General features: G+C 43.2%; 1 protein-coding gene across 13 annotated transcripts in view; it reads right to left on the minus strand.

The window, feature by feature from the left end:
- Window positions 1-3,379: 3,379 nt before the first annotated feature.
- The window catches only part of Celf1 (CUGBP Elav-like family member 1), a 68,345-nt gene continuing 50,805 nt past the window's right edge, over window positions 3,380-20,919 (minus strand). For 3 of the 13 annotated variants that reach the window (XM_050124208.1, XM_050124207.1, XM_050124202.1), the window contains 10 exons: window positions 20,286-20,420; window positions 19,578-19,657; window positions 18,608-18,769; window positions 16,323-16,398; window positions 14,808-14,936; window positions 13,831-13,944; window positions 11,848-12,033; window positions 9,885-10,028; window positions 9,428-9,594; window positions 3,380-6,308 (listed from right to left, as the gene is read on the minus strand). In XM_050124208.1, coding sequence (XP_049980165.1) covers window positions 9,467-9,594; window positions 9,885-10,028; window positions 11,848-12,033; window positions 13,831-13,944; window positions 14,808-14,936; window positions 16,323-16,398; window positions 18,608-18,769; window positions 19,578-19,657; window positions 20,286-20,420 — 1,154 coding nt within the window. In that variant the 3' untranslated portion in view covers window positions 3,380-6,308; window positions 9,428-9,466. Of the gene's footprint in view, window positions 9,340-9,427; window positions 9,595-9,884; window positions 10,029-11,847; window positions 12,034-13,830; window positions 13,945-14,807; window positions 14,937-16,322; window positions 16,399-18,607; window positions 18,770-19,577; window positions 19,658-20,285; window positions 20,421-20,919 lie in introns of all 13 variants that reach the window. The other 10 variants (XM_050124209.1, XM_050124204.1, XM_050124206.1 and 7 more) reach the window with 9 other exon arrangements.

Below are 20,919 nucleotides of genomic sequence, written 5' to 3' on the forward strand. Positions count from 1 at the left end.
GAAAAACGCTGTGCTGTCTTGAAAAACAAACTCCATAAACCTTTAAAGGGCATCTGTAGTAGCTCACACCTTTTAAGCCCACTGATAGGAGTTTGAAATCAACCTGATCTGGGGAGTTCCACACCAGCCAGAGCTACATTGTGAGACCCTGTCTCAAAAATAAACGTTAGGCAAACAAGACCTGGTCAGAAAATCTATTAGAGAAATACCCGAGGATCTTTGACTCCTACAGGTGGTGACACTTTTGCAGGAGCAATAGTGACTAGTAATTCCCTCCAATATCAAAACAGCCCAAGGAGGCAGAGCTGTAATCCTCTGGGGGTTGGGGTAGATAGTATGAGTGCCACAAGGCCTCCCAAGTCTAACCTCATTGGAGCCTGGGGTCACTGCAACTGTATTTGCTTTTGAGACATTCCTCCCTGGCGGCAGTTAAGAGAAAGTCTAATTCTAGTACCCCTCATAGCATAGTTGCTTTTAACTGACTTGTTAGTAATGTAAATGGGGAGGGAAACAATGAATACAGGCCCAGCAATGATGTAAAGATGGAATATACAATGAGCTTCAAATGTTTCTCATATCACTTTACTATGTAAAACTTAGTAAATTCTAAAGCCATTTCTGAATCCTCTCAGTACTTCCCCTTCTCCCCTGAAAACCAAGGACATAACAGCTGTACATACCCGTACTGAGATATTGGGAACTGTCCATCATCTCCTTGAGTCCTTATGAATGTTCTCCAAATAGAACTCAGTTACTGAATAGGGGGCAAGATAACCCTTAGGTGTTGACTCAGTGACTGATGTTTTGACTTAGGCCCTGGGAAAGGGGCAAAGTGACACTCAGAAGTTTTCCCTTACCTCATCTGATCTGGCAACCACTCTCCAGCCAATTATTGGTAATAGCCCTTTTGAATAATCCAATCGTAATAGTTAAAGAACAACCCCCAGACACCCCTTCCTTCTGTGGTTTTTCCCTTTAAAAATAGCCTGTACCAGCCATTTGGGGGTCTTTCTAGCCTCCCAAATGCTGGAAAACTCTGTCATGACAGAATTAAAATCCTCATGCTTTTACATCAGCTGTGATGTGAGAGATGGTCTCTGGGGAGACGACTCCTCGGTGATTGGACTCTAGGGTCCAACAGCCCCAGCCCAATTGGTGCCCGGCCCTGGGGGACACCACGGCAGTGTCAGGAGTATCAGCAAATATGACAGCAAGTGCTGGACCATAGAAAGAGCCAGCAGGAGAGACATTGGAATCACCACAGCTGTGGTTGCCATTATTGCTATCTCTGCCACCTCAGACACTGTTGCCGGAATTTCTCTTTCCCAGACTGTGCAGATGGCTGAGACTGTCAACCAGCTGGCTGAAAGAGCCAGCAATCTTAATATTGACCTTGAACCAACAAGTGGCTCTGGTACAGGAGCAAGTGGACTATATTTGGACTTTTCAACGGCTAACATGTTCTAGCTTTTATCATGTTGTGTTACTCCCGACACTGTATTGAATGCTTCTGCTACTGTTATGGAACTCAACCGTCATATGAGGGGTTTGGAATACTGCCTTTGTTAATTTTACCACCCAGTTAGTGCATGCTAGATGGTTGCAGTGCTGGTCTGGCTCGTTGGCGCTGTCAGTCCTGGGGATACTTGGTTTAGGGCTATGTGTCTGTGTAGCCACGGACCGGTAATAATTGGGGGCAGGATGCCACCTAAGACAGGAAATATTAGAGGGCTATTCCCCAGGACAGGCAAGGTATAAAATAAAACGGGGGGAGTTGTTGTGGGCAATAGTCCAGCAAATATTAGCTATGGCAACTATTCTGCAGGCTCATATACAGTCCTGGTTCTATTTTTACTGTGTTGTGGATCAAATTCAGGGCCTGGGCAAGCACTCTATCTCCACCCCAACCTCAAACTTCTGATGTATTTCTAAAGTCAGGCATGGAGTACATGAGGGTCATTTCAGCATTGGGGAGGCTGAGGCAGGATGGATCGAGTTCAAGGTTACACGAGGAGCCTCCATCTTGGGGGCGGAGGAACCTGAGAAAGGAAGACTTGAAGACCACCAATTAAAGGTAAGATTTGGTTGACAGATTCGAGGCAGGGCTTCTCTGTGTATTCCTGGCTGTCCTAGAATTCACTCTGTAGACCAGGCTGTCCACAAACTCACAAAGATTCCCACCTGCCTCTGCCTCTCCCAAGTGCTGGGATTAAAGGCGTGTGCCACCACCCCTCGACACAAGATCTTTTAAACTCCAAATGTGAGCATCATCAAATGGTCTTCTGTCCAGGAAATGCTTGGGTTAAAGGAGAAGCGTCTTTCACCCGGTTTCTCAGAACCGAAAGTATGCTAGTGTACTACTAGGCACCAGAAAGCACTCCACAATCTTACCCCACCCGTGCCAGACATACCCAATAGAGGAACACTGAGTAGAGGATCGTGGTCTGGACCACCCACAGCCCATGCAGCAGTTGTAAGCTTTAAGAGCGTCTTCAGCTCCATGAAGACTGGACTACTCAGAGTTGCTGTGACTCTACATGTAAGGAAGGCAGTGACAGTGAAGGACTGGATAAGAACCAAGGCCCGGAGAGATGGAACAGCAGTTAAGGGTACTGGCTGCTCTTCTAGAGACAGGGTTTGATTCTCAGCAACATATGGCAGCTCACACCTGTCTGCAACTCCATTTCCAGGGGACCTGACATCCATGGCAAAACACCAATACACACTTAAAACAAAAAACAAATAAAAGAACCAAGACCTGTTGTTCAACTTAGAGAGCCCAAGTTTGTTTAGGCTCAGTAGCTGAGCTGCACCTTTCAGAGCACAAAGGCAGCCCTAGGCCAGCAGCTTCATTAGAGAATAAGCTAGAACACCTGAGGAGTTACCTGAAGACATCTTATTAAATATATGAGTGCACTGCATGTACACCTGCAGGCCAGAGAGGACAGCAGATCCTACTACAGATGGCTGTGAGCCACCACGTGGGTGCTTGGAGTTGAACTAGGTCCTCTTGAAGAGCAGCCACGGCTGCTGGGGCTGGAGACTAAAGGCTTGGATAGAAAAGGACATAGGGTAGGATTCACATGGGTCATCAGCAGTAATGGAGGAGGAAAGAGCTCCAGCAAGAGGTGGTCTGAACCAGTTCTGTGGTATAGCAACTACTATAACGCCACCAAATCATTTCAAGGTGTTTCGATGTTGTGGCAACCTTGTCATATGCAGACAGGTCAGGCAGGTTGTATTCTGGAGAGAAACTGTGTTTTCCTTCAATGATATCTGTGCGGGTTCGGCTGAGCCCATGATCATCAAATATACCAACATGAAAGCCGTCCTGGATCCCCACTTTGGTCTCGGCGATCAACAACTCTGAACACATCAGTTCTTCTCAAACAGTTTAATAGCAAATAAACAAAGGAAGGTACCACACTTGGCAGATACAAAATGACTTTTTGTCCGTGTGTCTGTGCAATTAAAACAGATTTAGGTTCCCCATTGGGACAAAAGGAAAAACACACAAAAAAGGGAAGGAGAGTCCTTTTAAACACATACTCCCTTGCTCCAAACTTTTAACAACTTTTTTCTTTTTATAATCCACTACACAAACTGTGATTAGGTAAGAAAAGCGACAAGGGCTCTTCTTGTCCTTTTTTTTTTTTTAAACCATTAAAGCAAAATCCATAATTTTCTACAGAGTACAACACAAGTTCACACACACACACACAAAAAAAAAGACATCTTTTGTAAATCAAACAGGAAAAAAGGAAAGCTCAAACAAGGTCAAGGAAAAGCATTTCTACGGCTGAATCATGACTTTGAGTTGATTGAATCCCGTTGTTGCTGCAGAACAGACTGTGCGTTTGGTCATAGTGGCAATTTTTTTCTCTTCACATTGTGAAATCACTTTACATTGTTTTCTAGTAGAAAAGGCAAAAAACTGTACAAAACCCCTAGTGTTAAATACAACGTTTGTACCAATAAAAAACTCACACAGGTTTGTCTCCAAAATGTAAAGTTTCTTTTTTTTTTCTTTTTAAATTATTCACAAAAAGCAGCTGGAAATCAGAAAGGCAGCTGCCGCTCCAGGGTCTCAAATCCATTAAAACCACTACAGAACAATTAAAACAATCAGAGAGAAAAGGAAAAAGAAACAATGTCCAACATTTGGCATTTGGTTTTATCCACAGGTTTTCCCAGAGCTCCTCTTGGAATTGAAAGCAAAATACATTGGCAAACACAGCTTCTCAGTACACAGGAAGGGGAGCCTCAGCGCCTCCTGCCGACAGAGGCGGCTCTGTGCAATCAGACTGTGGGACACAGCAGGCTCTCTCAGGCTAGGTTTAGGGCTCTAGCTTCAGTCCACCCCACACTACCACTTCCAGGACATTAAGGAGCCTATCTACAGGGGTCCTCCACTTGGCTGCCTTTTCTTCCAGTAAGATGGCCTCGAGCATAATATATTGGGGGCAACCTGTGGGGGGGTCACAGAGCAGAAATTCTGCCAGAGCCCCTTCTTCATCACCTGGGCGTGGTTGATGCTAGTCAGTGCTTCAATAACCCACCCCTCCCCACCCCACCCTTGCTGCACACCTTGCCACCCTTCCCTGGACTCTCCTTCCCACCAGCGCTTATGTCTCAGTGGGATCTGTCAAAATTCCCCCCTGCTGCCTCTGTTCTTCACAGACCCATCCTTGCACTCATTTTCTTCTAGCTTCTCCTCTTCTATTCACATTCTTCCAAGTCCCCAAGACCCTGAGGCTGGATGGTGCTACAAGAGAAGAGGGTACGTTTCCCTTAGGAAACTAAAGAACTGGCTGGCCTGGCACCTGGGGACAGTAGCTATTTGGCTCTTCACCCAATTTAAAAACAATTCTTGCCCTTACCCCAACTTTACTAGCTAAGTAAGAGCAGAGCTATAGTGAAGAGTCAGTGTGGGGTGGTTGGTGCCCAGGGCTGTAAACAGTGTGAAGACTGTAGTATTTATTGTGCTTGTCACCTAGGAAAAGGGCAGGCAGGTGTATTGCCACTCTGTAGTTAGGAGCACAGCACCCTCCCTCCTCAGTGATTTAGCCTTGATGTGCTAAGCCTCCTGCCTACCCACAGCCACCTTTGGTTCTGCTTCTACCTCTCTGGCCCCCCTGTACTCCCTGAGCAGAGCAGCCAGCCTCCTGGATGCCCCACTGAGACCTGGAGGCCACAAAGAGTGACAGTCTAAGTGCACAGGCAGACACACTCTAAGGGCAATAGAGGAGAAAGTTGCCACTTCAAAATAAAACAATACAATTGAGAAAAAAAATATCAACCCCATAACAATTTAAAATATCTTCTTTGAAACCCCTTTAAATCAGTCAGTTTTTGCACAAACTATAGAAAACAGAGAGGTGAAGGTGATATATAAGAAGGTGTGAAGAAACAGCAGGAAACATGCACAACTTGGTTTTTCTGGGCATAATCTTAGAAGGAAAGGGAAAATTCAAAACAAAAAGGCAAAAGCAATATAACTCCCCCCCCAATTTCCAAGTATCACATTTTGCTGTGGAGACTGTAGGAATAAGCATGGATGAGAGCTGACTGAGGGGAGGGGCAGGGCAAAGGGACCCTAGGGCTTCTTCTGCAGGGCTGCTTCAGGAAGAGCCACAAAAGGAAAACAAAAGGCTAGCTAGCTGGGGTCTAAACCTCAGCCTCAGTGAAAAGGTAATGAATGGGGTGAGGGTATTTCAGGTGTTTTCTGCAGTTTAGAACTCAGAAAAACAAAAAAATTAATTAATAATAAACACATGCGGTCTCCTCAAGCCCCAAAACTATATCAGCAAAATGTGTTCAGGAGCCTCAAAGATTTTAGTGACATCGTTTTATTTCATTGTTCAAGTTGTCTTTAAAACTAAGCACACAGAGGAACGAAGCCTGGAAGCGGACTGGCTGTGTGTTCACAGGAATACAGACACCACACGGCATGTGCTAGCAGGGCTGCTCTGAGACAGTTACAAAGAATTGGAATCACAAAATCAAGTGGTTATCTTATGAAGTTCTAGAAAAATAGATTTTTTTATATTCAAATGCAGTTTAAATATTTTCCCTTCAGCAGTCGTTCTAGCAAAACCAATTTTGGCAGCACAAAAGGGGGGAAAAAGAAAAAAGAAAAAACAAAGAAAGAAACAAACATAATAAAATACACATCAGCATCAAAGGTCAACACAAGGTCAAAGGTGAGAGTTCAAGCATCAGAGAAGCTGAAGAGACAGGGATTTGGACGATGTACTTGACGCCACATCGACATGCTTTAGGCACAACGATGAACAAACGGCAGGAATCTAGAAAAAAAAACAAACCAGAAAGAGGGAGATCCACTGAGTTACACAGAGCAATACATCCAAACAGAGAGAGAACAGGACACTCACTGTGTGCAGCCCTGAAATGAGGAGGCAGGGAAGGGGTAGGGGAAGGGAATGACAGGGACTTTTGCACATGCTAACAATGGACACAGGGAAAAGTTCAAAAGGACATGGAGGACACCAAGAGAACATCCAACTGCCAGAGACAAAAGGGAGCCTTAAGGCTTGGATTCCCTGCAAAGCACCTAACCCATCAAGACAGGGTGAGCAGGGCCTCAGCCTCTTTCCCACTACCTGGCAAGAACCGAGAGGAAAGGAAATAAAAGATGCTGACTAGAGTGGAAAGGAGATTATTGAGGGGAGAAGGCCAGAGTTTCTTGCTCAGTCTTGGGATGACTCTTTGTTCCCAGAAATCCAAGCCCTAAGCTTCCACATAGGCCCTGGCCACTCATGTGGAACCCAGGAGACAGTGGTCAGGCTGCAGTGAAGGCAAATCAATGGCATGATATAATCCAAGACACAAACTACAGCAGAAAACACACTGGAAGAGAAACTTCCACACAACAGAAATGGATTGCTAAAGACTTCACTTCAGTCTCCACTGAGCTGAGCCCTTTCACATCAAGACTTAAAGGGAGGGGAGCAGCTTCTTCAACAAAACCATCTTTGGCCTGGGGAGAGAACTGTGCTCAAGGGCAGTGCTACCGCTGTGCTCATGTACTGGGCAAAGGGGGAGAGGGAAGTGCATGGTCTCACAAACCGGCTGCCTGAGCTCTGCTGGGGCAAGTGCTCCTTTTAGAGCCACAAGCAGGTATGGAGTCTGGGGTCTGTTCCAAAGGTGAGGGTCGCTTGCACCTTTGCCTCTAAAATCATTAGGAAGGTGGTTTCCTAAGATACTAGAGCACGGGACAAATCCATGGACAAATGGTGAAATGGAGGGAAAGTGAGAGAAGCGGGAAGAAGACAGAACAGATGGTTAGGGAGCACAGCACTGGCAGCAACCTATGCAACACAGTTCTCGCCTCTGCCGATTCACAGCATTAATGTTAGCCTTCCCCTTGGACAGGTTACCTGGGCTGCAAATGGTCACAGAAAGTCAGTAGTTTCAATCACACAGCACCCCGTGTGTACAACAATCACATTCTGGATTCTACAAAATCCTGGCCTTTTCCAGAGATATAATTTAGGTAATAAATATTCTCCACCCTGGAGCTGTATAAAACCTCTATAAAAATAGAAACAACATTCTTGGTTCCAGCTGGTTGGGATTTAGAACAGTGCCTGCCCAACCTAGCATTTTTCTTTTTTTTTTCCTTTTTAAATTTTTGTATTTTTATTTTTTTATTTTTTGCATTTATTTAAAAAAATTCCATCATTACCCTGGAAGCCTTTAGAACAATTTTATCTTGAAACACAGGACACTTCTCCCATTGCGCAGAATTCAAGTTATGTGGTTCAGTTTAAGAAGTGTATTATTTCATGTCTGTTAAGAGGACAACAGACCCAACTTCAATGGGATAATCCAACACTAACAACTACTTGTACAACAGCAGGATGGTCAATCCCTGTATGCGACCTACAGGGACAGCAAGACAAGCAGAAGTGTCTCCATCTGACTAAAAAACAGGCTAGCTCCTTTCTTCTAATCTCTGCTGTTAGGAGTCAAGACTTTTAACTTGTGAGGTTTAAGCTTTCAAGGAGCCAGGAACCCAAGCCCTGGCTGTGGATGACAGTCACATGCTTCTGGGGCTGCCTCTATTCAGACGCACATTCCCAACAGCATTTCCTGGAGCGGCAGCAGGGCCCAGAGGCTGTGGGACACTGGCAAGCACTGGAGTTAAGACTGGTGAAAGGCAGCAGGGCACTAACCGTAAGCATGACGACAAAATGAACATGGGCTAATACTGAGGTAAAAGAACACTACAGGGCCTGTAAACGACCTGTACGCTCTTCTGTCTCCAAAGGCAGAGGGTGGGCTAGAGTGGCTAGAAGAGGCTTCTCAGACCTCTGGGGAAATACAACCTCTGGGATATCTTCATCAGAGGCAGGAGTGCACTTCTGCACCTTCTTGAATACTAGGCTCTGCTCAAATACAGCATCCTGGCTTGAAGAGACCTTGACTCAGGTACATCAAGAAGCAGGTCCCTCATCCCTCAATCAGAAGGCTTCTGATTGCTCTGCCTGTGAACAGCACCCTTGTTGGCTAGATGCTGCAAGTGCTTCTTAGATCTGCCCTCATGAGAACATTGTGGCTGGGGAAGGAGGCAATATTCCTTGTTGTGATGAACTTCCACAGACTTTCTTCAAAATAAATTGTTGGAAATGGGCAATGGTCTAACTTCACACTGAAATAAACTAAAAATGACCTCTTTGGCTGCTTCCCCCAAATAACCACCAGCCAGGCAGGACAGTGCAGTACCAATGGTAGGCTGGGATGGCTAGTAATGGGTATCTCCATGTTATTTGCATATTTCAGGCTAAATTAAGAAGTACTTTATTTCCTAAGACTTGCTGACCCCGTTTTAGGAAAGGGCAGACATCCAGGACAGAAAAAAAAAAAAAAAAGCAAAACATAGGTGGCACAAGCTTAGCATTTCCACAGAAAGCAGTGAGTTATGAAGGGGTCTAGATGCCAAGCCACCTCGTCACTCTGCCCCTGTAGCTCATTAGACCGTACCCATCCTTGCACTCAGGTAGAGAGATTTGGGGAATCAATTTTCTGTTCTGCTCAGTCCTCTCTCAGTGGTTTGGGGCACATTCTAATCATCTTTTAAACCATTTCCCCCTTCCTCTGGGTGGATTGGTATTGGTCCTTCTCAACATACTGGTTACAAACACGGCAAACTTTAAATAAAAGGAAAAGAAACAAACAAAACAAAACAAAAAAACCCTCAGGATATGGCACCTAAACTCCAAAGTAAAACACTGGAAACCAAAGCACAAACTTGTCCTCTGTACGAAGCGACACTCCCACAGAAGGCAGTAGCTGAGTCTTCAGGGCAAGCTGTGCCTGCGAGAGTGGCAGGGATCAGGGTCCAGGGCTGTCAACACACAGCCTTAGGGCTTCGAATGATTAAGGGTGCTCCTCCCCCACTTACCAGAAGATCTTCTCACTCCAGTCTCAGAGGGGAGCACGCTCAGTAGGGTTTGCTATCATTCTTCGAACGTTTGAGCTGCACTTTAAGCCTCTTCATTCCAATCTGAAAGCCATTCATGGACTGGATGGCAGCTTGAGCTGAGACAGGATTGTCGTAACTCACAAAACCTGTGTGCCCAAATAGAAGCCTAGGTGAGGGACTTAAGAGTCTCAGCCCTCCTTATCCAAGATGTTAACTTATGTATTTAGTCTCAAGTTCCAATGGTACCCCACCTCTGGATCAGTGCTGTGAGCAGAAATCACCACCTCTATGACAGATAAAAGTGATGCTCTGAAAGAGGTCATGAGATCTGCTGAGGTCAAACTCAAACTCAGCTTCCTCTGAATTTGTCAGTAGCTTTCGTTCTCAGGGGCAAAATACTTAATTCCACCTGACACCAAAAGAGAAACCAACATACCAAAACACTTGCTCAAATTTGTCTGCTTGTCTATGAAAACCTTGGCAGACACGACATTCCCAAAGGGCATAAACATCTGCAGCAGGTCCTGGTCTCCAAACTCCTGGGGCAGGTGATAGATGAACAGGTTGGCTCCCTCTGGACCTTTAAATAAATATCCGTTGATTGAAAGAGGATCAGTGTTAAGTACACTTATCAGCCAAAGCCAATGGTCTCTCATTCCCATCCATACTAACGCTAGCAAAAATCAGCAAATTTATTCTTTGAAGGGAACAACAGATTCTCTAAATAAAAGGCAGGAAACCTTGCAGTAACTCCAAAATCAGATTTCTCCAGTTGCCTATAGCCACGTGTCAACTCCACGTGAATTTAAGATGTCCTTTGTTTTTTGAGACATGATTTTTCTGTGTAACAGCTCTGACTGTCCTCAAATTCATAGAGATCCGCCTGCCTCTGCCTTCCAAGTATCAGGGTCAAAGCTGTTGTGTTCAAGACAGGCAGTCTTATTTCATTATGTAGCTCTAGTGTCCTGGAACTATGGTTCCTGAACCAGGTTGCTGGCCTCAGACTCACAAGAGTTCTGCTTGCCTTTGCCTCAAGTGCTGGGATTAAAGGCGTGAGCCACTGTTCTTGGTTCATGAAAAGATGTTAAAGTCCCACCTTGTCAGAGAGGGTATACAGAGGTTAGAAAGAAGGTGGATCTGCAAGTATGGTAGCAAAACAGAACTCACAAGGGAATTAGGAAAAGGTGTAAAATGGGTTATATAGTCAAAACAAGTTTCAGTCTGTAATCCTACAACTCAAGAGGCTGAGACAGGAGGATCTTAACAAATTCAAGGTCTGCCTGGGTTCCATAGTAAGACTGCCCTGCCTCAAAAGCAAAAGCAAATAGGCAACAACAAAAATTAGATTTCAAAGCCAGGAGGTGGTGTTATATGCTTTGAAACCCAGCACTCAGGAGGCAGAAGCCAGCCAGAGTGAGTTCTAGTACAGCCAGGGCTGTTACACAGAGAAACCCTACCTCGAAATTAATTAATTAGGTTTCAGAACTGTGCCTGGATACTAAATTTGTTTACAAATGTTCTCCCAGTATGGTAGCACTTCCAGCACTGTATAAACTCAAACTCATAGAGTGAATTTTGAATTTAACCATACCCAAACTGTATCCCAATAAAAAGAAAAGACATTTTAAAAATGTGCCTATGCTTAGCACTGAACTCATAGCAGAGTACACTTCACTTACAATGTGATATTCTAATGAAATGACTAATGAGTGACTAAAACAATAAATGACAACCCAGCCATTCTCCAGCTGCATATGTCTCCTAGTGGCCATCAAACACATGGCCTTTATTGCCATCTCTGTGCCACTGTACTCTTTCTCCTACACACACACTTGGTTTGCTTTCTCACACCCTCTGGGTCCTGAACACTAAAGCCAGAAGGCTACTTGTTGTTTTGACATTAGTGCCTAAACCCTTATCAAGTTGTAGTTACAGAAACCCAGTCAAACCCGAATACTAAGGTGTTAGCAGGAACACTGTAGAAACTGTCTCCTAAAGGACACATTTTTCATTCCATCCAACCTACCAACATGTCAGTATCACATCTCAGTATCTCATGTATTAATCAGAAAGAAAAATGTCAAATGATACACCTAAAAGAGATGTGTACTTAGACAATCCTCTGATATATTCATAACCCAGAGAAGACTTCCTAACTAAAGAAGATTCTTGACAAAAGACCAGATGCAGTAATTACAATGTCTGTTTATTTCTTTGTTTAAAAACTGAGCTTCATCCTAAAAGGATCCATAGGAATTCTGATCCACAACTCCACCCACTAATTGCAAAAGCATTGCAATTCACATTCTTTCTTGGTCTGTTCCTGGCTGGGAAAGTGTTAATCTGGCCACCTATATTCTGTTGCCCCAAACTTCACCTTCCAGTTCTGGTGCACTCACCTTCCTTCTGGCTTCCAGCAGCACCGATACTCTGCTGGGTCAATAAATTCTGGTTGTACAGAGTGGGGAGTGCTGCCGCAGCATATTGCTGGATACCAGAATATGCCTGAGTGAGGGCCTCCATGGTGCTCCCAGTGCCATTGGAAAGGCCACTGCTGCCAAGACCACCATTCAATGCAGCCATTCCTTTGTTGGAGGAAGAACAAGGTTAATATACTGGAAAGATTCAATGGATGCTGAAGACAAATATTTAAGTTACTAAAACATGGACCCCTCCCTGGTTGTAGGAGGTCCTTCTGTTTATGTGTTGCTTTCATTGGTTAATGAATAAAGAAATAGCTTTGTGCCCATGATAAGGCAGAACTTAGGTAGGTGGAGAAAACAGAACTGAATGCTAGGAGGAAGAAAGCAGAGAAAGAGGTTGTGGAGCCGCCAGAGACAGACATGCCGAATCTTTCCTGGTAGGCCACAAACTTGTAGTGATATACAGTTAAAAGAAATGGGTTAAATCAAGATGTGAGGGTTAGCCAATAAGAGGCTAGAGATAATGGGCCAAGCAGTATTTTAATTAATACAAATTCTGTGTGGTTATTTCAGGGCTATGCTAGCTGGGCCACACAAGTAGCCTCTCCATGCAATACCTCCCCGCAAAGTTTGTCCTTTCATCTCCCTCTTAACTTCCACAGACTGAGACTTGTCATGTGACTGTTCTCTAGCATACAGAAGGACTGACAGCATTCACAAATGCCTATGTCCATTTTTTATTGTTGGCTATTCTATCTCTTCTTCATACAAAGCTGGAATATGGTAAAGTCAGCCCCAGATTGAGTAAATGCTAGCATTAAAATAATATCCAACATTTACTGAACATGTTCTGTGTGCTCATCTGCCCTTTCCTATGCTCTCATTTGCTTATTCATTCATTAACTTTTTCTTTTCTTCTCTTCTTTTGTTTTCAAGACAGGGCTCCCTTTGTGTAGCCCTGGATGTCCTGGAAATCACTCTGTAGACTAGGCTGGCTTTGAACACACAGAGATCCACCTGCCTCTGCCTCCCATGTGCTGGAATTAAAGGTGTGCGCCACCAACACCGACTCATTTAACATCACCTTCATAAAGTGTTATTTTGCATTTTAAAATTTTGTGTGAATAAAAATAAAAATAAAAATAAAAAAATAAAAAAAAATTTGTGTGGGGGCGCTAGAGAGATGGCTCAAAGGTTAAGAGCATTGACTGCTCTTCCAGAGGTCCTGAGTTCAATTCCCAGCAACCACATGGTGGCTCACAACCATCTGTAATGAGATATCTGGTGCCCTCTTCTGGCCTGCAGGCATACATGGAGGCTGAACACCATGTACATAATAAAAAATAAGTCTTTAAAATAAAATTTTGTGTGGGTATTTTGTCTGTACATATGTGTATGCACCACAAGTATGCAGCCCATTAGGTTAAAAGGGTATCAGATTCTCTGGAATTGGAGTTACAGACAGTTGTGAAACCAATCGTGTGGGTGCTGGGAATCAAACTCAGGTCCTCTGGAATAGCAGCTAGTGCTCTTAAACAGCTGAGCCCTCTCTCCAGCTGCTCGTTCAACAACTTCTATTTTCTTTTTTGGTTTTTCAAGACAGAATTTCTCTATGTAGCCCTAGCTGTCCTGGAAGTCACACTGTAGAGCAGGCAGGCCCCAAACTCACAGAGGTCGGTCTGCCTCTGTCTCACAAGCATTGGGATTAAAGGCACATGTCACCACTGCACGGCATCATTTAACTTCTTAAGCACCCTTCACAGTATTCTATTACTTCTACATCATGGGTGAGAAAATGACTACTAGAAGGTGGCCCAAGGTTACAACCAGCTAAGTAGCAGAGTCTGGATCTCCCTCAGAGATAACAAAACCCTGATTATTTCTAACACTGGTACTGGGTTAGTTTATGATGTGCCGTTTATAAAAGAAGCCAGATAATGGCCAGGGGCTGCCCATTACCTGCCAGAGATCCCACGTTGAGGCCAGCTGTTGCTCCAGCTAATGTCTGCAGCGCTCCAAGTGAGGCTATGGGGTTGACAGAGTTACTGCTGCTGGAGCTTGGTGAAGACCCTGCTATTAGAAATCCAGGAGTTAAATCAACACTTGCCTTCTCTTGCCAACAAGAACCAAAGCACAAGAATGATCCAAGCTAACTCTTCTATTTGTAAAACGGGTTTTGCAATCACTGAAATGACACCTGAGGGTGATCAGTGGGTAAAGGTGCTTGGCCACCAACCCTGAGTTCCATTCCTAGGCACACCAAGTGAAAGAATCACCTGCTACAAGTTGTCCTCTGCTACACAGGTAATGTGGCATGTGCATATTCTTGCACTCACAAATAAACACATATACACATGCAGGTGTAGTATCATTCAATTTTTTATTTTACTTAAAATTGTACAGATGTGTAATATAGACATGCAGAGGCTAGAAGTTTTATTCTCTGGAGTTAGAGACTGCTTTGAGTTGTCTACTGTGAGTGCTAAGAACAAGGTCAGGTCTGATGAAAGACCAGTACATACTGTTAACCACTGAACCACCACCTCTCCTGACTGAGTAATTTAAAAATTCTTAACGAAGAGCAAAAACAAACAAAAAAAGTCTAAAAAGGTTGGTGAAGACCCTGATCCACAAATCTTTAATCTTAGCACTCGGGCAGCAGAGAGAGAAGGATCTCTTTCAAGTTCAATGCCACCTTGGTCTACACACCAAGTCTAAGACAGCCAGGACTCACACAGACAGACAGAGACCCTGTCTCAAAAATAAAACAGGGGTTGAGTAGAGGAAGACACCAAGACGAAGAACTCTGAATCTTCATTCCTAATACAATCCAACTGGATATTTGTTAATTCCTTTCTAAGATGCCATGCCCCTGCCCTTAGACTCTGACTTCAGAGATCTGTCCAAGGAACACAATGCTCCCTATTGCCCCTTACCTGAACTGGTGAGGACGCTGAGGGGACTGCTGGATGTAGTGAGGGCATTGGTACCACTTGGTGTATTCTGAGCTGCACTAGCTGCAGCAGCTAGTGCAGCCAAATTCTGTAGCTGCATTGCATTTAACCCTGCAATATCCAGAAAAAGACATCAGCCAGCAGAGTAGGTGGCCAACATTAACTTCAGCAATGCCTAAAAATGGTCCCAGACAAAGAGGAACTATTCTATGTAAGAATATACTTATTTTCTATATTTTCCATAATATACTATATAACTTCAAAAGATCTAGCTGTCATTCAGTAACTGTAAAATGCTGGGGTTCTAATTCAGTGGTATAGCACATGTTACCACATATGAGGCCTTGGGTTCTCGCCCCAGCAGGGAGAAATGGAGAAAAATTTATAGCCACTTCCTTAGAGAAGAGCTTGCTAATCCAATAGCAACAGCACTTCAAATGAACAACAATACTGAGGTAGGCAAAACTGAGTGAGGAGTAAACCTGTGATCTATTACGGGGCCAGGAGCTCAAAAGAACAGTGCCAAAAGCTATAGTAAAATAAGTCCCTCTTACACACACAGAGGTGGGAACAGATCTAGAAAGCTCCATGCTAGTAACAATAAGAACAGTAACAAGAGAATGAATAAAGAAAACACTTCTACTTTAACAGTAAATTAATCATCAGAAGAAGGTAGAAAAAAATGTGAGGAAAAGAATTCTAAGTAAAACCTTGGTAACAGCAAGAACAAATTTGACTACATAGAAAAACCCTGTCTCAAAAAAACTAAAAAAAGTCCAAAAATTTGAATTGTGTTGTGGATTTTGTAAGGTGTCTGACTAGAGGATAGACATAATCAGGACAGGAAACTGAAAGTAAAAACACCATACATTACAACTTAATTTCCCCAAAACAGAAAACTAAATTCCCTAGGACAAAACCAATCTCTACTAAAACTTCAAAATGCACTTCATTAAACATGCCCCTCTCTCTAATCATGTATGCTTAGTTCTACCCCACTGCACAGGCACAGGCTGCTGTGGGACTACTCACATTCTGCCTCTTCATTCTGCTATTTTGCTATAAACCATGTTATTAATAATTTACATTTTCCATGCATCTTTTTTTTTCAACACAGGGTTTCATGTATCTTAAGAGCAACAATAACAACAGCATGAATTCAGAAACACAAAAGCTCCTGAATTCTAGCAGCGTTGATAAGGTTTTACACAAAGTCACTGAATGTTACTTTATTATATAGGGCTCCTGAGAGGTTTTTCTGCATCTGAATGGCCTAACCCTGGATGGTCCCTAAGGGTTCTTGGTCAATTTCCTTTCCCACAGTGACTTAGAATAAAATCTACCAGACAACAAAAGAGCAATGCAGCATCAACTAACACCAGGGCTTACATAATAGAGACAAGAAATTTTGAGTGCTAAGATAGTTACCATATGTAATGAGTGCAGCTGTAGGTTGGCCCATGCACTGCTGCTCCTCTGCAGCAGTGAAACACTTACCTCCCATTGGGTGAAGGCTGCTCAGGGTGTTGAGGTTCCCAGAGGAGGCAGTCTGCTGAAGGAGCTGCAAATAAAGCTAGACATTACACCAAAAAACAGAACAAGAGTGAGAGTGAGGGCTGGTTCTGCATCTGGGATAACTCTACAGCACAGCACAGCACAGCACAGCACAGCAAAGCAAGAGTGCAGAGGTCCCCAGAGGGAAGAATGTAAAACACAAGATCCCAAGCCAACAGAAATGCAAGGCTGATGACTACACCTGACAAGAGCACACAAGCTAAAGCCCGAGTCCAGGAGACTGCTCACTGGAGAGTGAGTTAAGCTTATGTCTCTGGGCAGCAGAATACAGCACAGCAAAGAACAAAAGGAACAGAGAGAAATAAACTAGAACTAAGCATCAGCACACCTCATAGCTTATAGGCTATTTTCTAGTTTCTTTCTTTCTTTCCCATGTTCTCCAAGTGAGGCCAACACAACATGTTCTTTAGGTTACAACCATTACGTTTATTTTATTATTAGGTTGTTGTTTGCTTGAGACAGGTTCAGACTATGTAGCCCTGGCTGGTCTCAAACTCATTATGTAGACCAGGCTAGCCCAAAATTTAGAGATCCACCAGTCTCTCTGCCTTCTCAGTGTTGGGATTAAAGGTATACACAACTACATCCAGCTTTCCACTTAACTAGTCTCAATTATCACACTGTATCGCATTGCAGTATTTCTGGCGCGTGCATGTATGTGTGGAGTCGAGACGGCCTTTCTTTTATGTAGCTCTGGCTGTCCTAGACCTCACTATAAAGACCAGGCTGGCCTCAAACTCAGAGAGAGAGCTGTCTCTCTGTCCCCTAGTGCTGGGATTAAAGGCATGCACAACCACATCTGGCAAGAAATCATTTTCAAAGCATTATTCTGGTGGAAAACTGCAGTATCTCTCAACTTACAAATAATGTTTCCAGTACTAAGAAATAATTCAATCTACTGGAATATACACAACAATCTTTTACCTTTTTACTTTTTTTTTTTTTTTTTTTTGAGACAGGGTTTCTCTGTAGCTTTGGAGCCTGTCCTGGAACTCACTCTGTAGACTAGGCTGGTCTTGAACTCACAGAGATCCTCCTGCCTCTGCCTCCCGAGTGCTGGGATGGCATGTGCTACCACCACCTGGCTTTCATATCTAATTTTAAAGATATACTAGTTAGAGTAAATTAGTAGTTTGGAAATTTTAGAAATATGGAAACCAATGATTATCAAGTTAACTAGAACTCAGTATGGGCCAACAGAAATATTATCTTTCCTGTTTCCATACAGAATCAGTATTTGAAAGAATGAGGAATGAATGACTGCCATTAGTTATGCCTTTATGTGCACTTCCCAACCATCCACACAGAGTTAAGGTTTCACCATTTACAGCTTCAGAGAAGACCTTCTCTTTCTCTCTGAGACAAGATTTCAGTATGGCCAGGAACTCACTGTACATCACAGGGTGGTGACCTAGAACTCATGATCTTCCTAACATGGGCTCCCAAACACTGAACTATAGCCATGTGCTAATATGTCAAAGATGTCCTTTCCTTTGTGTCTCACAATTCTAATAATTCCCTGTGAGATTATGATTCACTATAATCTAAATAATAGATTAGCTGGATCTACTTTTAGACTCTATAACTAAGTCATTAACAGAGAAATCAATTAATTTACAATTTGGCAAATGCAACAAACACGTACCTACATTTCTCATTTAATAGTGTCCATTTTAATCTCGGGATCTTTCAGTCTGCTCAAAGATACATTTATCATGCTTTTAGGGAAGACTCAATAAAAGACTGAGATGAGCTTAGTGGTGGTGGCGCACGCCTTTAATCCCAGCACGGTTATCTATGAGATCCACATGATCCTGGTCTACATAGGGAGTTTCAGGACAACCAGAGTTACTATATAGAGATACCCTGGTCTTGATAATCAAAAAAAAAAAAAAAAGGATGGTACCTACTACATCTTGTAGAGAGAGACAAGGAAAGTGATAGTGAATGGTGAAGTTTTTTTTTTATGGATATCTCTTGGAGGCAGGGAAACAAGAGACATTTATAAATATTTATATTAAAATCATACTTTCACTTTAATTGTAGGAAAATCCTCAAGATTAAACCATAATGGAGACAGGCATGACTTAACTGCCTAAACTTCCACACAGAATCTCTACATGCCAAGTTGCAAATGACAGTTAGCTAGAGCAGAAGAAACAGCTGGGAGCTTGCACAGTCTGCAGAAAGCAAACCACACAACTCACTGCTAAGTACTGGGGCCCCAGAGTGTTCAGACCAGCCAGGTTTCCCCACACAGATGCTGCGCTGATCTGCTGCATCTGCTGCTGGAGCTGCTGGGCCATTCTCTTCTGTTCTTTGTCCTTCTGGGTGTCAGCAAATTTGACCACCATGGGTGATGAGCAACCCTATGAAAACATCAAAACCAAATGGTCAAATTCCTTCTTTAGGGGCAAGGGAAATGGCGCAGTGAGTAAAAAATTACTTATTGCCAAGCCTGATGACCTGAATTTGATCTTCGAAACCCACAGAGTGGAAGGGAAACCAACCCCTAAAAATTGTCCCGACTTCTATATGCATGCTGTAGATGGACAGGAACACATAGTGACGGACGAACACACAGACACACACACACAGAAAATTAAAACAACAAAATTTTCTCCGGGGTTGGGGGAGGAAGTCATCCTTTTGGATGATATGAAGGCTGCATTATAATTTATACCACCCTCACTTTCTTACCATGTTCCTACAATTGGTTCTTAGCTACTGGGTTCCAAGTGTTCCTGTCTTAGCCTGAATCACTAACCTATAAGCACTCATCATATTTGGCTCTACTATGTTAGCTTTTAAAAGATTTACTTTCCTATATGTATGAGTGTTTTCCCTAAGGTATTTATGTGCACCACACGCATTTATGGTGCCAAGGAGGCTAGAAGAGGGTGCTGAATACCCTTGCAACTATAGTTACAGATGGTTATGAGCTACCATGTGGATGCTGGGAATCAAACACAAGACCTCTGCAAGATCATTAAGTGTTCCAAACCACTGAGCTCCATGATCTTAAACTTAATATTTCAGACCTTAAGGTAGATTGATTATGTTTTGAGTTTCAGGGTGATCTGGTGTTGTCCATGTTGCTAGACTTCAATAGGTTTGTCAGGCAAGGGATTTTCTTGGTAAAGGATTTTTCTCCTCTTCCAGCTGTCTGCTTCTTACCTCCATGGTTTGTGCTTGGTGCATTGCTTTGATAGCTGTCTGTGCCATGGTTCTTGTTGTAAAAGTCACAAATGCACAACCTGGCAAGGAAATAATCAATATTCATTTAGAGATTTATCTATCAGACATTGACTAAACGTCTAACTTATTGTGTATTAACTACCATGTTAGCAATCAAGTTTAATTATACTTTACAGGGTTTCACAAACTGGCACTACTTGCCACCAAGGAACCACAAATAGGAAAGCATGACTGAAGAAGAATCCCAGTTCATGCTAAACAGCAAATCCAAGGAGAAAATGGTTCCACTTTGGACATCAATATCCTCAGCAGTCAAGAGAAATTGAGAAGACAGAACTCCTTAAACAGGACTAGGAGAATATAAGAGTGACCAACTGGTTTGGGCATGGTGGCACACACCTTTAATCCCAGCTCTCTGGAGGGAAGAGACAAGTCTGAGGTCAGCCTGGTCTACAAAACAAAGCAAGTTCCAGGACAACCATCAGGGTTACACAGAGAAACTCTGTCTCAAAAAACAACAACAGGAAAGAATAGAGGAAAACAAAAGGGAGCAACTGGTGAAAGGAAAGACAAGGCCAATCTCGTCTTCCATGCTGGTTCCATCTATCTGTCATTCACTAGTCCATTTAAATTAGAGACTGTAATTTAAGGCAAGAATCTTTTTTAAAAGCTATAAAAATGTACCACCTCGGCTTAAGCCATCAGGTCCCCGCAATATCCGGCATTCTTCAATCTGTCCAAATGAAGAGAACATGACTCGGATGTCATTTTCAGTACACTTCTTGGAAATCATACCAATAAACAGCTTCCTGTCTTCCACAGCTAAAAGAGTAAAACACAAAAGTCTTGGATATCATCACTAAAAGGCAGGTAGTATAGAGTCAAGAGCCAAAGGGCTGGAATCCTGGCCATGTCGCATATCATCCACCTCACAGATTTCTTTTCCCTAGTTTGTTTCCCCCTCTCTCCTTCCCTTCCCTCCTTACCCACCCCTCTTGTTTTGAGACAGGGTTTCTCTTTGCAGCCCTGGCTGTCCTGAAATTCACTCTGCATTTCACAGAGATCACCCTGCCTCTGCTTCCCAAGTGCTGGGATTAAAAGTGTGCAGTGTGCCACCATTACCCAGATCATCTTGCAGATTCTAAGACACATTTCTTCCTCCCGTAATTTCATATCAATGGCATAAAACTATATAACCTGATATAGTTATATACATAATTATGTAACAATGGCAACAAAATTATACATATATGGAAGCATATGCATAAAATATGGAGAATTTGTGCTCTTGTTCAAGTTATTTCACCAATCTGTTTGATTA

Source organism: Alexandromys fortis, unplaced genomic scaffold, assembly GCF_014885135.2.
Source record: "Alexandromys fortis isolate MF-2015 unplaced genomic scaffold, M_Fortis_MF-2015_v1.1 scaffold_222, whole genome shotgun sequence".
Taxonomy (NCBI): Eukaryota; Metazoa; Chordata; class Mammalia; order Rodentia; family Cricetidae; genus Alexandromys; species Alexandromys fortis.